Here is a 14,064-nt window from a genome sequence, read left to right as displayed (position 1 = left end):
CCCTTGACTTCTTTGACACAGTTTTCCAGAAACAAGCAATCACAAAATATCAAGCCACCGGCAGGGCTCGAAATTAACACAGTTCCCTTATCAATTGCCGCAGTGCTCCTCAAAATGTATGTCTATTCAAGGCCATTATGGCTGCAGTGCCCTTTCGGTACATAAAATCTTAATCCTCTACAGCCACAAGACTGTGTTTGCTAGCATTATCCAGTCAACTGCATGCAATGCTCTGCATATTACATATGCTACCAAACAAACAGAACACAGGCTTATTGTTTTTCAGAATGTTACTCCAATGCATTCCATTACAAAAATGCTACAGTCATGTTCTACTAAGGAAAAACATTTTAAAAAGCAATAAAGTAGTTGATTAATTCTACTGCAAAACTTCAATAATAAAAAATGCTGCGATCAGATCCTTGGTTTGTTCGTCAGGTCCAAAAATCCATCAAGAATTGGCAGTAAACATATCCCAAAATAGCTGCCATAAACCAGAGGTTAACAGCAGCAGACCAAAGGCAGAATTCACTTAATTACTAGCCTCACATTCAAGCCAAAGGGAATGCCAGGCTGAGCAACACTTTACAGAAGGCCTGGTTGATCTCCATGAGCCTTCATACATCTGCAAGGAGAAGGGTACAAAACAGAGAAGCAAAGGAGCAGCCTGGTAATCTGTGACTAACCTGGAGGCCAAATGTCAAAGGCTTCCCACATTGTACCAGTGTGACCTCCATAGTTTGGAAGACAAAGTTATTTTAGTATGCTGCACTTCCCAAGGTTGCAAATGAAAAATGTGCCATGGTACCAATGGAGACTGACATTTGTTCTTCATTTAACCCAATATACGTGCTTCTGGACAACAACCATACCAGTCAACCAAAAAGTACTTGTGGGGAGGGTACAATTTAAATTACAGTCTAATTTTAAAAAATACAATAAATACCCTAGCATATTTATGTCCCGCCTCTGCTCACTAATGATTAGACAACTGCAAAACCAGGGCAGATCTTTGACTCTAGTAACATCAGTAATCAGATCAGGGGTATTGTCAATAATCATTGGCACATATTAAGCTGTGACAGATAAACAACTAATCTTTTTAAAGATCCTCCACCATATGTAAAAACTAAGGTAAAAACTTGAGACAGATTGGTTAGAGCAGACACTAATTCACAGCTTGTTAGGACAGGCTTAAATAGGCTCATAGTCTTAATGAATTAATATATCCGCTAAACTCCAAGAAATGTATTATTAGACAACTGATCACCTGTCAATCACGGGTCCATGTTAGTAAAACAAAACGCTCTTTGTGTATACAGATTACTGAACCGAACACAAGATATAAAGTCTTCTGTTTTTTGGGATTTTAAAGAGGCACAACATTCTCTTTATGATTTAAAGTTTTTTGGTTTAGACTTTTACCCCATCATAGAGGTGGAGATTGGGACACTAAAATATTACAGAGAGAAGCCTTTTGGATATTTACATTAGATACATTATTTCCTAAGGGGAGGAATAAGGATTTGGGCCTGTTATGCTATCTTTGAATTTATTCCTGTCTAGCGACAGGTAATATATGGAATTGTGCGTTACACACTTTCACACGAATAAAGCTTTCAATTAATAACTAAGGTTTTACATCAAGCCAATGCGTTCATTAAATAATTGTTTGCAATTAATTGAATGATTGTATTATGTAATAACTTATTTTGTATTTGTAATTTGAGGCTTATTTGTGTTTTTGCCATACATATATATTTTCACTATTTAACATATACTGCTATGGACGTGGGTCTATTAAAAAGACCGCTGCTGACAAATGTCTTTTGACTGCATTTTAGCATTTTATTTTGCACGTGAGTGTGAATAAGATTAAATATATTTCTGCTTTGAACTTTTTTTGATCTTCGTGCCATTCTGTGATAGTGTACGAGCATTAGACAGATCTTTGACTCTCCCATTGGTTTAACGGTTGAAGGTCTTGAATAGGTTTATGTCCCGCCTCTGCTCACTTTTGATTGGACTGCTGCAGAGAAACCGGTTGATTACATTTTATATAAAATTCTACACTATTAAATTGGTACAAAAAAATAATAATCTGTGATCAACTCTTTAGTTCATTAAATTGGTCCAAATAATCTGCTAATCAGGGCACACACACACACACATTTATTCTGTTACCATGGCAACAGTCCCCTAAACTGGTAAAACTAAATCCTGATATCAGCTATGTTCACACGTATGAACTGGATATTATTTTCATATTAGACTCCTTCCTACGTCATCACCTTCTTCAGTGTGCAATCAGTGCCACTGGATGTCAACAGCCGTCATATTTAACACCAATTACTCTAAAGTGGACAATAGGCTACATTCAAAACAAATGTATGGGCAATTCGAAAAAAATGAGGTTCACACCAATAACAGAAGAATTTAAAACTAACGTTTTTTTTAAAACAGCAAGAAAATAACAATCCACTTACTGACACAATCCTCACAAAGTCATATTTGCATTCAGTGGGAGAAATGAGAGATACCTGAAAAAGACCTGGACAAACACCTTTCAAATTTCATCAAAAAATAAATGAGGATGACTTTGAAAAACAACCTTAGAAACAAAGTGTTAGACTATATTATCACACAAAAATAATGTCACTTGTTTGGATTTATTTAAAATCATTTTTTTTTTTTTTTCAAATAATGGAAAAATTGTAATAGTACTGTAGTTGTAGCGCTCCCTTTAAATGTAACCCTCTTAGGATGTTCCAAAAGGTGGTTTGTGAAGTGACATACCAAACAAAATTACTCAAAAACTTAAAATAATACATAAATAATGCAAATTATTTATCATTGTAGCATCCTCAAATGTGAATATGTTTTGCCACCTTAAAAAAAAAAGTCACCTTTCTTGAGTTTCATCATGGCCATTTTTATATCATTATTGCACTGCACACTGTCATGTGAACTACATTTTAATGTAAGAGTGAAAATCCCCTTTCACACTTAACTAGGTACTGCATCAGCACAGCCTTGTCTTTCACTCAGAATGACATCCTTTATCAGTCTTTCAGTGTCAAGTTTTCATTGTTTGAATTATTCACTTATTTATTAAGTGGAATAAATACTGTTTCTTAATCTCAGGGCTGGCTGGTGTGGTTCTGGCTGACAGCAGTATCAGGTGATTTACTCCCCTCTTTAAAACGATTTTAGACTGTCAGATATCACTTAGAAATGGAGGGGTACAGATTAATAAAATGGGTAAAGATGATATTCCCTGCTTTTACAATCATCTTCAATCTGTGTGTTGTTTTCAGTACCAATCACTGATTATGGGAGAAGCATCTTCCGATAATCTGAAATATTTAAACTTCTCCTTGCGTTTTAAGGACGCCAATTGCTGGCCAGGGTTGCAGTTAGTTTGCGGTTTATGAAACAAGCTATGTGATTAATTTAATCTCTATTATTATGTAATGTAGTATGCATGTTTATATGTGAAATATTATAAAGTAATAAACTGTAAGGTACATAGTATTTAATTAGATCACAAAGTGATGTCACTTTTAGAACACAAAAATAAGTTGGAGGATAGTGCAGAAGGTATAACTAAAACTATGGGACATTATCAGAGACTTACTTGCAGAGAAATGCGCCTAGTACACATTTTTATAAGCCTTTTACAAACAGCTCTTCAGACAGGTACAGACAATTTCAGCATTTTCTTAATGTATGCAAAGCTACATGTATTAATATCTCGGGTCATATTGGCCTGAGGTATTATGTTTGTTTACAAAACCATTTCTAAAACAACTAAACAAAGATTCTATTTGTAAGTAAAAAGGTTCCAGAAAGATCCTTAGAAGACAGAGGTAACATACAGAACTGGACAATCTGTATTCACTTTAATTATTTGATAAGAGAACTACAAGTGCTTAATTAAAATTAAATAAGGCATGAATTAGGCTTTGGTGGACATTTTAGTTCACAGACAGTAAGAGTGAAGGATGCTTGTGTGTTCACAAAAATATTTTTAAAAACACATTTGTCATGTCTTTTCCTTGAGAAACTATATAAAAACAGGTAGTAAAAAGAAAAAAAAAAAGATTTAAATCACTATTTAAAAATGTAAAGAAATAAATATAATTGATTTAAAAAATCAGCCAACCCTGTACAATGCAGGCTCAAAACCAACTCAAGATATTGTGTGGTACGATATTTCGGCCCCTATATAAAAAAAATCAATCTAGAGCTATGTTACAGATTTACCAACTACCACTGTGTTTGCATCTTGGATAAGACTGGATAACTCATGACAGCAATACCTAAGAAACAGCCTAACATCAGATTAACCACATGTAGAAGGCTCCACAACTGCAAGGGTAGTTATACTCTTCCAGTGCAGAGGGAAGGGTAACAGAAGCCCTTGTTTAATGGGGAAGGTTGTACTTTTTTTTTGGTTGGTTGTTTGTTTTGAATTGAATGTAATGAAAAAAACATGAAAAACCTCAAGTGCATGCAAATCTATGGCATACAAACCTGTCATTACATGTCTTCTGAACAACAGCTTAAAAGTTACAAAGACAATGTTGAATTGAACTTTCTGCCCTGCAAGTGGTACAGGATAATAAAGACTCAACAGAAGCACATACAGGAATTTGCGCAGGATAAAGCCTAACTTGTGCCAGTCCAACTGTGACTTTTATTAACCAATTCAAGGAGACCAAACATGTGTACAGGAGTAGGATAGGGCAGGACCGGTGTTAGCACCTACGGCCCCAATGCCAGAGGGGGCCCACGCACATACAGAAATAAAATTACAAATATGAGTAAATGTACTGTTTATGTGCCAGCTATCCTACTCAAGCAGCCTTTAGGGCTAGAAACATTTAGTTTTCACCAAACAAACTAAACTGTATGTATGCTGTGAAACTTTTTAGATCTGCCCTTTCTTTTCCTGCTTGCGTCGTGCTCCTTTAGTCCAGCCTCTTCTCACTCCCTATTGACTTCCATCCTCCCCAGGTTTCATAAAGCCAAAAGCTATTGGCTGATCGACATTCAATTACACAAATACACCAACTAAAGACATTCTACAATTGCCACATTTACTTTCCAACAAATCAAGACTTTTTGTTTGACGAGCATTTTGTTGAGCCTCATTATCAAGTCACGTATCATAACGGCCATTATAATTATATGTTTTTAAAACCACCAAAAAATAAACCTGCCGAACCTCCACATAAAGAAACAAATCTGGATGTCAAAAACTGAAGGAAGAGACTACAAAAAGTACTGTCAAATGTTCTATGTACATTTTAAAAATTATTATTTCTGTAAAGTGTGTGTTCCCTTTTCTGTTAGTTGTGCACTAAGTAGGTTACAGTTAAAGATACGCCAAAGTCATTTAGTTTTAATGAAATATTCTTTTAAATTTTTCACACTGAACAGTAATGTGCAAAAGGCAGCAGCTTGATTTATTTTGTGTCACCGGCAGGCTAAGTAAAAAGAAAATGTGCTACGAGTATTCATTTGATTTTACTACAAAATGTTTTTTGTTTTTTTAAATCAGACAACTCATGTCTCCAGACATGTCAGGTTTAGCGAAGGAATACCGGGTATGAATCCCTAGATGAAGGTGGAAGTGTGCACTGGAGATCCATTGCCCCGCATCCACAAAAACCTGGAGCCGGGCCTGGGACAGGGTACTCTTGAACAAACAGACAGCTCTTAATCTTGCTTGTTGCTCGAGCTCCCATGCTATTACTGATTGTATCCCAATGAACTGTATAGTACAGCCGAGACCACTGGTGCCAGTAGTAACTACAATGAGCAGGGTTAGAAATGTGTGGCTCCCAGTCCTGGATTCCCAAACAACTCTTGTTTAGGTATACCACTTAAATCATCAGCTGCAAAGAATGTGAGCCTTGTAGCTTGGACAGCAACCAGCAGCTAACCAATAATAAATGATTTACAGACTCTGATCATGAGACTGCTTTGAAATGCAATACTGCTCATTTTACAGATACTGTAGACTAACTGGGTTTGTCCATCCGGTCTCCCCAGTATACTGTTAGGCTATTGAATTTTAATGTTTCCAATTTGCATCATAATTTGCATGCAGTATACAAAAACACACATGAAGTATGGCAATTGACAGTACAAATTAAATAACCTTATACACCCTGTTGTTGAAATGTACCATATCTGCACACATGGTATACCATGTTAATGTGATGACTGTTTTGAAAATATGATTCCATCTCTAAAGCAGCAAATTAGTTTCCCATGTAAACAAACTGGGCTGTCAACATTCCACGTGTTATTTTGGCTATTATTACAGCAGATTCCCAACCAGCTTCAACGCTGCCAAAAATGTGTTCACAGGAAACCTCAGGACACCACACCTTTAAGAAAACATAGAATACTTGGATTTCTTCCTCCCCCTCCCCAATGTGTTTCTTAAAAGACCCTGAGCCCTGAAACACCCTAAACAAATAACAGTCAGACACATGTCTTTAACTCTTTCAATACTGCAGACCTTTAGGTATGTATGCTTTGGTATGGATTTGATCTGCAGTTCTACCAAATGTTTATATTACAAAACATTTAAAATGGAAACTATTAACATCACATTCCTGGGGTGGTAGAAATTAATTATATTAGATGTTTTATTAGGATGGGTATCCATGTGGAATAATAATAATAATAATAATAATAATAATAATAATAATTTCCAAAAGCATACCTGTTCTGCTCCATAGACTGTAGCGAACTGTACAAATTCCTCCATGCGAACAAAGCCATCCTGATCCTGGTCCAGAGCGTCAAACACAGCTCTCAGTGGGGAGAGCTCCACTGCCTCCTCCCCCAGATCCGGGCCACCCCCTGCAGACTCTGTCCCCTCAGCCAGCAACTGACCCGACGGAGACACACACGTGTTAGTCCGCAACAAACTCGGGGACGATTCCTGTTCTGAAACATCTAGAAGGTCCTGTTCCAAAATGCGTTGGTCACAACTGACTACATCGTGGAACAAATCTGGGTCCAAAACTTCCTTTTTATTCATTACATCAAGGACAGAATTTTGCTCCAAAACAGTAGTTTTGTGCAATATATTCTGGGATAATCTCTGGTCCAAAACTATTTTCCCATACACTGCATCCGGACACAAACCTTGCACGTCATGCAACTGGTCATAAGATAAATTCTGATTGAAAACTACATTTCTGTGCACTTTTTCTTGGGATAACAAATTGTGGTCCAATCCTGGCTCGCCATGCACTAAACCCTGCGATACATTCTCACCACAATCCTGTTTGTCATGCATTCGATCATAACATGAGAACTCCTGATCTGAAGACAACTCAGCACCTTCGGTTGTCTCATCAGAAACCCCTTCTAGAGCCTGGGGCTGGAGTCCATTGTTCCAGCTGGAGCCCCCCTGCTTGCAGTCTTCTTGGGAGGGCGGCAGAAAACTATGCTGTCCCAAGTCAGGCTCAGGAGCTTCCTGTTCAACAGGAAGTCTTGAATCCACATGTCCAGTGTGGTGCAGAGCAGGATCTAGCCGACTGGAGCTGGTTTGGTCTTGCTCGTGTGATGCGGGCTCCTTTGCCCATGTGTAGGCTGGGCTATCATGGAAGGGCTCCAAGACTGAAGTCAAGGTATGGGAGGGAGAGCTGGGAGAGCTCAGAGGTATGCCCTGGATCTTGTTACTCAATCCAAGAAGATCCATTACCGGCTCTTGAAATGAACCTTTGTCTGTCGTTTCAGATAAAGTTTCCTCATGTGACGAAAATGTAAAGCCCTCATCTCTAAACGACAGCTCTGTGTTAATATCTAGCAAATTGATCCCATAGTGCTGAGAGATATCTACTTGGGACTGCAGGGCTGGATTCAGGGCCATGTCTTTCTCCAAATCCAGTGTGGAGATTTCACTTTGCAGCGAGGGAGTGTCACTACTGAACACTGAGTTATTGTCACGGAAACCGACAAGCTCCAGCTGGCCAGTGTGGTTAATATCCAAGTCCTGTTTGGAATGTTTCTCCCACTGCAGTGCAGGACAATCCGGCCCATCATCCCAGGACAAGATCTGGTCCACGTTAGTGTACCTGGAATGCCGAAAAAAGCCGTCCAAGTTCAAGGCATTCTCCTGGAGAATTTCCCCAAACTTAAGGGACACCAGCTCTTTTTCTCCTTGGATAAAGTCCAGCCCAGACTCTGGACTTTCCTTGAGAATATCCCCCATGTTCTGCTCCAATTCCCAGTCTGAATGCCCACCTGGGCTTGACAACAGGACCTGCTCCATTTTATTTAAACTAGCAATTTCTGATTTGAAAGCAAAATCCAAGAATCATAATTAACCAATTAATTTAAAATGATGTCCTGTCATGTACAAAAAAAAAAAAAAAAACTTGTCTCCTTCGACAAACACAAAGCTTAGCTTATTTTTCACTGGCCCAGTCTTCAGGTGATTTCTCTTCGTTGTGTTAATACAAGTTTTATAAAGTAAACCTCCCTGCCTAACCTGTATTGTTATGAGACATTGGCACCTGTGTCACGGGCTTCCCAAGTGCAATACACTGCATTCCAATCTCTGGACTGTTTGCATGCCTGCCACATGTTAACATAAACACGGTTGTAATGCCGATGGCATCTCCTTCCTTTAAAACACACACACCACACACACAAACTGCTGTGTGTGTTCGCTTCGGGTCAACCTGTGGGCTCAGTAGACAGTCAGCTGTTTTTTTTTGTTTTGTTTTTTCCACCACAAGTTAAACTTCAGCTTGCTGATCGACTGCAAAGCAAGCAGAAACATCAATGTAAACACTGGACTAAATGTATTACTAACACGCGTCCCTCCTGTTTAGGTCGACCCTTAATTATAATTTTCCTGTAGTTTGCTTACCCTTCTCAAATTTAATGAATCGTTTCCTCTTTTTCCTAGAATGTTTTTGACTGTCCTATATAAAAAAGGTTATTTAAAAAAAATACATGATGGCATTTTTGATAAGGCTGTTTATAATTTAATTGTCGTTTCAAATTGGTATTTTACCCAAACACAGCGCAAGTTCTGGTGTGGTCAACTGTGTTTTGTTTTTGTTTGTTTGTTTTTTTTTTCTACACTGTAGCAAATCCCTCTATTCTACCGCTGCTTGGTTAATTGCATTATAAATATGTTGCAAAAATAAAGTGTTGCATTTTGGTGCGGTATAAATATTTAATAGTATATTGTAGATCCACATAACCGTTGCCTAGCACCGCTTGTTATACGCCAAACCCGACCCCACATTAAATATCTGATGTGCTCGTATTTCCCGAATTCTCCATCACCCTAAATACAGAGCTGACATTCCCGGATTTGTATTTTTTTAAGTTTGTGGTACTGCTTGTCCTCTGGTATAGCGTCGCAAAATTATCCATTAAATGTAAACCCTTAAACTAAGCCACGTTAACGTCATGCTTTATTGTAGTAAATAAGGTAATATTTTCCATTTGCATCCCAGACAAGAGCATCACTGGTGCCGGTGGACCAAACCAAACAGCAGAGCATTCACGTTTACTGTTGGGCCGACCTTCCACTGCTAAACGTCCTTCAGGTGTTAACAAGATCCGCGCTACAGTGCTTATTATTTATTTGCACTCAACGGTATTTTCTCGCATCCAGCTCAGCTTCTTTTTTTCCTGGTCGCCCCCGACTGTGCCATCCTCGATTCATCCACCTGTTTATTCCAGTTCAGCTAGTAAAGGAATCGGTGTGTTCGAGTTCTTCAGTCCGCATCCGGTTGTTTCGGTTAATTTTGTTCGTTTGATAAACAAAAGTATATGTTCTCTTGTTTTGGTTTATTCCCTAAACACTTGGCAGCCCTCCGTCTCCGTGCAGCAGCCGCTCCGCCATCGCCAGCCGCATACAACACTGACGTCACCCCCCTACACTGCGCACGCGCCACGAGCACGCCGCAGTCTACCGACAGAAAAGAAGATTTCAAACAGGTTCACTACACAACGCGCTTAAAGGGGAAGGGAGGCCGACCAGTCAACCAACCAAATCACACACCGTGAAGAAAAATAACTAAAAAAGCACACTAACCCTCAAAATAAAAAAAATACAAATATATACAAAATGTTATCGATTGCAACTCTGGTCACATTGCTACTGCCTCTTAAGGTTATGCAGACCCCCCCCCCGTCATTAAATAAACATAGGCCTGTTCCCAATTATCGACTCTGCTTAGTTACGATAGTCATCGTTTGAATTACAGTCCCATGCATACACCCCTCAAATTGCGGTGGCATGACATTGTTATTCAACAAATGATATGCAACATATCAGAATATGTTGGTTCTCTTTAGGACCTAAATAAATAGGCAAACGACTGTAATAGCCCCGGGTCATGTACCCAAATGTTATCCACTATGCAGATCGACTGGATTTGACATTCATTTTAAACATGCTCAAAACGCACACATTCGTAATCTGTACTTTTACGCCACCCAGTGGAATTCAATGTTAATGATATGAATTTGAAAGCTATGTGCAAACCTTACAAAGTCTGAAGGAAAAAAAAAAAGTTAACTGCCCCAAAACTCACACTACGTCTCAGTGGTGCTGCTCGGGCCCATATGAAGAAAAACATAAGTATAATATGTATAGTAATACTTGTATAGTCATTTTGATTACAGTAGGAATCGACTACTTTCTAAACACAAACATTGATGTTTCTAAATTATGATTTGTCAACTATATTTGTTCATATCCGTAGAGGTCTCGAACCGTGCTAGTAATGTGCACTTGGCAATGGCATTATTCATGCCTGCGCAATTCAATAAGCAACCCAACCCAACAGGTATGGGGTAAAGCCGGGCGGTACTTTAATTCATTCAATTGCATTAAAAAGCAGCACAGAAAGTTACACACATTAGAGGAGGAGAATATAGTGCGTAACGCGTTGTCATTAACCCGTTCCGACCTACAACCCTCTTTTTATCACCAAAAAGCTCCAGGAACAATCGGTTCCGAAAGTGCAAAGACGACAGAAATTATACACATAATACAACTAAGGCTGGGACCAAATCAAAACTTTGACAACCCGCTAATAGCACTTAACAAAACAGTATTTGATAGCGTTTTATTTTTATGAGTAGAAATAAGATACAAATAAAGAAAACGCTATTAAATTGAATTTTGTTAAGTGCGATTAGCGGATTGTCAAAGTTTTGATTTGGTCCAAGCCTAAGTGGGAATAACATAACACTGCTGAAAAAAACCCACCTTTAACTGCCCGTGTAATAAGCAGCTGTATAAATAAACCCGCCCAGAACACTGGGTTCTGAAGCTGCAGAGTATGAAAATGATACACATAATACAACTAAGCGCGAACAACATAACACTACTGAATAAATCCACCGAAGCCATGTTTCATTTCCCATTCAGTGCAATAAGCAGCTGTATAAATAAATCCGCCCAGAACACGGGCTTCCGAAGCTGCACAGACTATGAAAATGATACACGCAATACAACTAACTGAGGATACAATAATACTGCTGAAAAAACTGATAGAACCGACACTTACTTGCCCATTCTGGCTAATAAAATGGTGTCTGTTTGATTTTTTTTTTTTTTTTTTTTTTTTAGGGAACTTCACTATATATTGTAGAGTCGCGGTATGTCGCTAATAAATTATTGTTGTGTTAATAATAGACAGACGACTGTTTCCAGTTAACACTCTCCGAGCTTTTCCTTTTTTAATTATTACTGTAAAGTAACACAGTCTCTCTATGGGCTGAGACCACGCCAAAACAACAACCCCCCTTTTTAATCTCCTCAACAGGCTTTTTATCTGTAATTCTGCAATTATACAGCAAAGCCACACTGTCTCACTCTCCCGCTTCACGTCCCGTCCCCCCCTTTTTATATCCCACCCGGTCTCCCCTGACTGAACCACTTCTATCCGGGAGGGGGGAACCCTGTTACAGTCAAAACTATGTACATGCATTGCTGTCCCCTGCCCTCCTACCTCTCGCACCCTTCCCGTAAATAACTCCCCTGGCGTGGCACCTTCCCTTACAACACATTCACCTATCAAGGAGCAACTCATGACAGACAACAATTAACCAGTCTCTAGCGATGGCGCTCCCTACAGGTCCCTGATCGCTACATTGCCCCCCACCACTCACCCCCCAAGTCCCTCGCCCCTGAGGGAGCACAAAGTCCGGGAGGCGACCTGGGAGCCAACGTTGTCTCCTGGGTCGGGGGGTCCGGGCGCCAGATAAGGAGAACAGCCTGTTGGGGGTGGCAGGTCCTGGGGATGTTGGTACCCCACGCGGGGACCGGACAAGGGGCGCTGGCACGGGGGTTGCGGTCGGTGAAAGTAACAAGGGCACTGAGAGATTGGGGGAAGAAGCCGGGGTGGGGGAGGCTGAGGCTCGGCCCAGGTAAGGAGCCAGCTGGTCTCGATTGAGCACTACAGACCGGCTCCAGGGTGGCAGCTGAACCCAATAGACCATCTCACTCACCTGCTCTATGACTTCACAAGGCCCGAGCCACTTGCTCTCCAGCTTAGGGCAGCGGTCCCTCTACCTCTTCGTACTAAATACCCAGACCTTGTCTCCAGCGTCAAAGTGGCGTCCCTTACTGCGGAGGTTGTAATTCCTTTTCTGGCATACATCCGCAGCTTGTAGGTGCCTGCGGGTGAAAGTGTGGGCCACTTCCAGGCGGTCTTGGAGTCTTCTGGCATACTCACGCCCTGTGGGTGCATCTGGGGCATCTGGTGGGCAGCCAAAGGTGACTTCCGAGGGTGTGCGGAGCTCCCGCCCGAGCATGAGCAAAGAGGTGGGTACAGGCAGTTGACTCTTGGATGGCGGTGCGACAGGCCAGCAAAACCAAGGGTAACTGAATGTCCCAGTCGTTTTGATCCTGGCCAGTGGTGAGGGTCAGTTGGACCCCCAGAGTGCGATTAAACCTTTCAACTAAACCGTTGCTCTGGGAGTGCAGAGGGGTAGTGCGGGTCTTCTGAATTCCCAAACGGTTGCATATTTCCTGGAAGACTTTTGACTCAAAGTTTCGACCCTGATTGGAGTGCAGCTCCTCCGGAATACCAAACCTGCTGAAAAACCCTTCGATCAGGGCCTCACTCATGGTCTCCGCCTCTTGATCCGGTATTGTGTATGCCTCTGGCCACTTAGTAAAGTAGTCAACGGCCACCTATACAAACCGGTTACCTCTGGTTGAGCGTGGAAAGGGGCCCAGCACGTCCACAGCAACCCGCACCATGGGAGCTCCAACCTGATACTCTTGTAAGGGAGCCCTGGATTGGCCTTGAGGCCCCTTCCGGGCTGTGCAGGCATCGCAGCGGCGACAGTAATCCTCAACATCTCGCTGGCACTGGCCCAAGTAGAAGGCCTGACCGAGGCGGCACAATGTCTTAGTCACACTGAAATGCCCAGTGCCCGGAGCACCGTGGCACCTTGCAAGCAGCTCCTCTCGCAGCCCCTTTGGAACCACCACCTGCCACTGCTGCTTTTCAGTTGCCGGCTCAAGCCAACAACGTTGCAGCACTCCCCCTTGGATTGCTAATCCGGGCCACTGGGCCCACAGTCCTTTCACTGTCGGTGACAGGGAATGATTGACACCTTTACTTGCAAAGTTCATATAAACCATATTTAAATAAACTGTGGAGCAAAAGTACACAGCTCAAATAAAGATCTTGCATACCCTAGCATAAAATAAATTTCAATTTTAGGGAAGCTGTTTCTTTGTACACAGATCGAATAAAAATATTGTGTACCCTAGCTTAAAATGAATTTCAATTTAAGGTATGCTGTTTTTTGTTAATAGATGAGTTTGCATTATATTATTTACTTTTTGTTACTTTCACATCTCAGTTTTACAGCAATATGGGTGAAAATAGATTGAATGGCCTTGTCCCATTATGTTCAGAGACAAGGAGGTGTCCCAGGATGAAGTGTTACAGTGTTTCAATAGATCAGGCCATAGGAGGATTGGCAAACTCTATTTAAAGTAAAGCCTTCTAAATCAGTGTTTTTAATCATGACATCATACAGTCC

The 14,064-nt window shown here is 40.7% G+C and overlaps 1 protein-coding gene across 3 annotated transcripts in view; it reads right to left on the bottom strand.

Moving 5' to 3' along the window:
- LOC121300838 (rab11 family-interacting protein 3-like) overlaps nucleotides 1-9,912 on the bottom strand; it is a 70,029-nt gene extending 60,117 nt beyond the window's left edge. For all 3 annotated transcript variants that reach the window (XM_041229759.1, XM_041229761.1, XM_041229760.1), the window contains exon 1: nucleotides 6,743-9,912. In XM_041229759.1, the coding sequence (XP_041085693.1) occupies nucleotides 6,743-8,302 (1,560 nt within the window). In that variant the 5' untranslated portion in view covers nucleotides 8,303-9,912. The remainder of the gene's footprint in view (nucleotides 1-6,742) is intronic.
- Nucleotides 9,913-14,064: the final 4,152 nt, after the last annotated feature.

Source organism: Polyodon spathula, chromosome 26 (assembly GCF_017654505.1).
Source record: "Polyodon spathula isolate WHYD16114869_AA chromosome 26, ASM1765450v1, whole genome shotgun sequence".
Taxonomy (NCBI): Eukaryota; Metazoa; Chordata; class Actinopteri; order Acipenseriformes; family Polyodontidae; genus Polyodon; species Polyodon spathula.
This window is presented reverse-complemented; position numbering and strand designations above follow the sequence as displayed.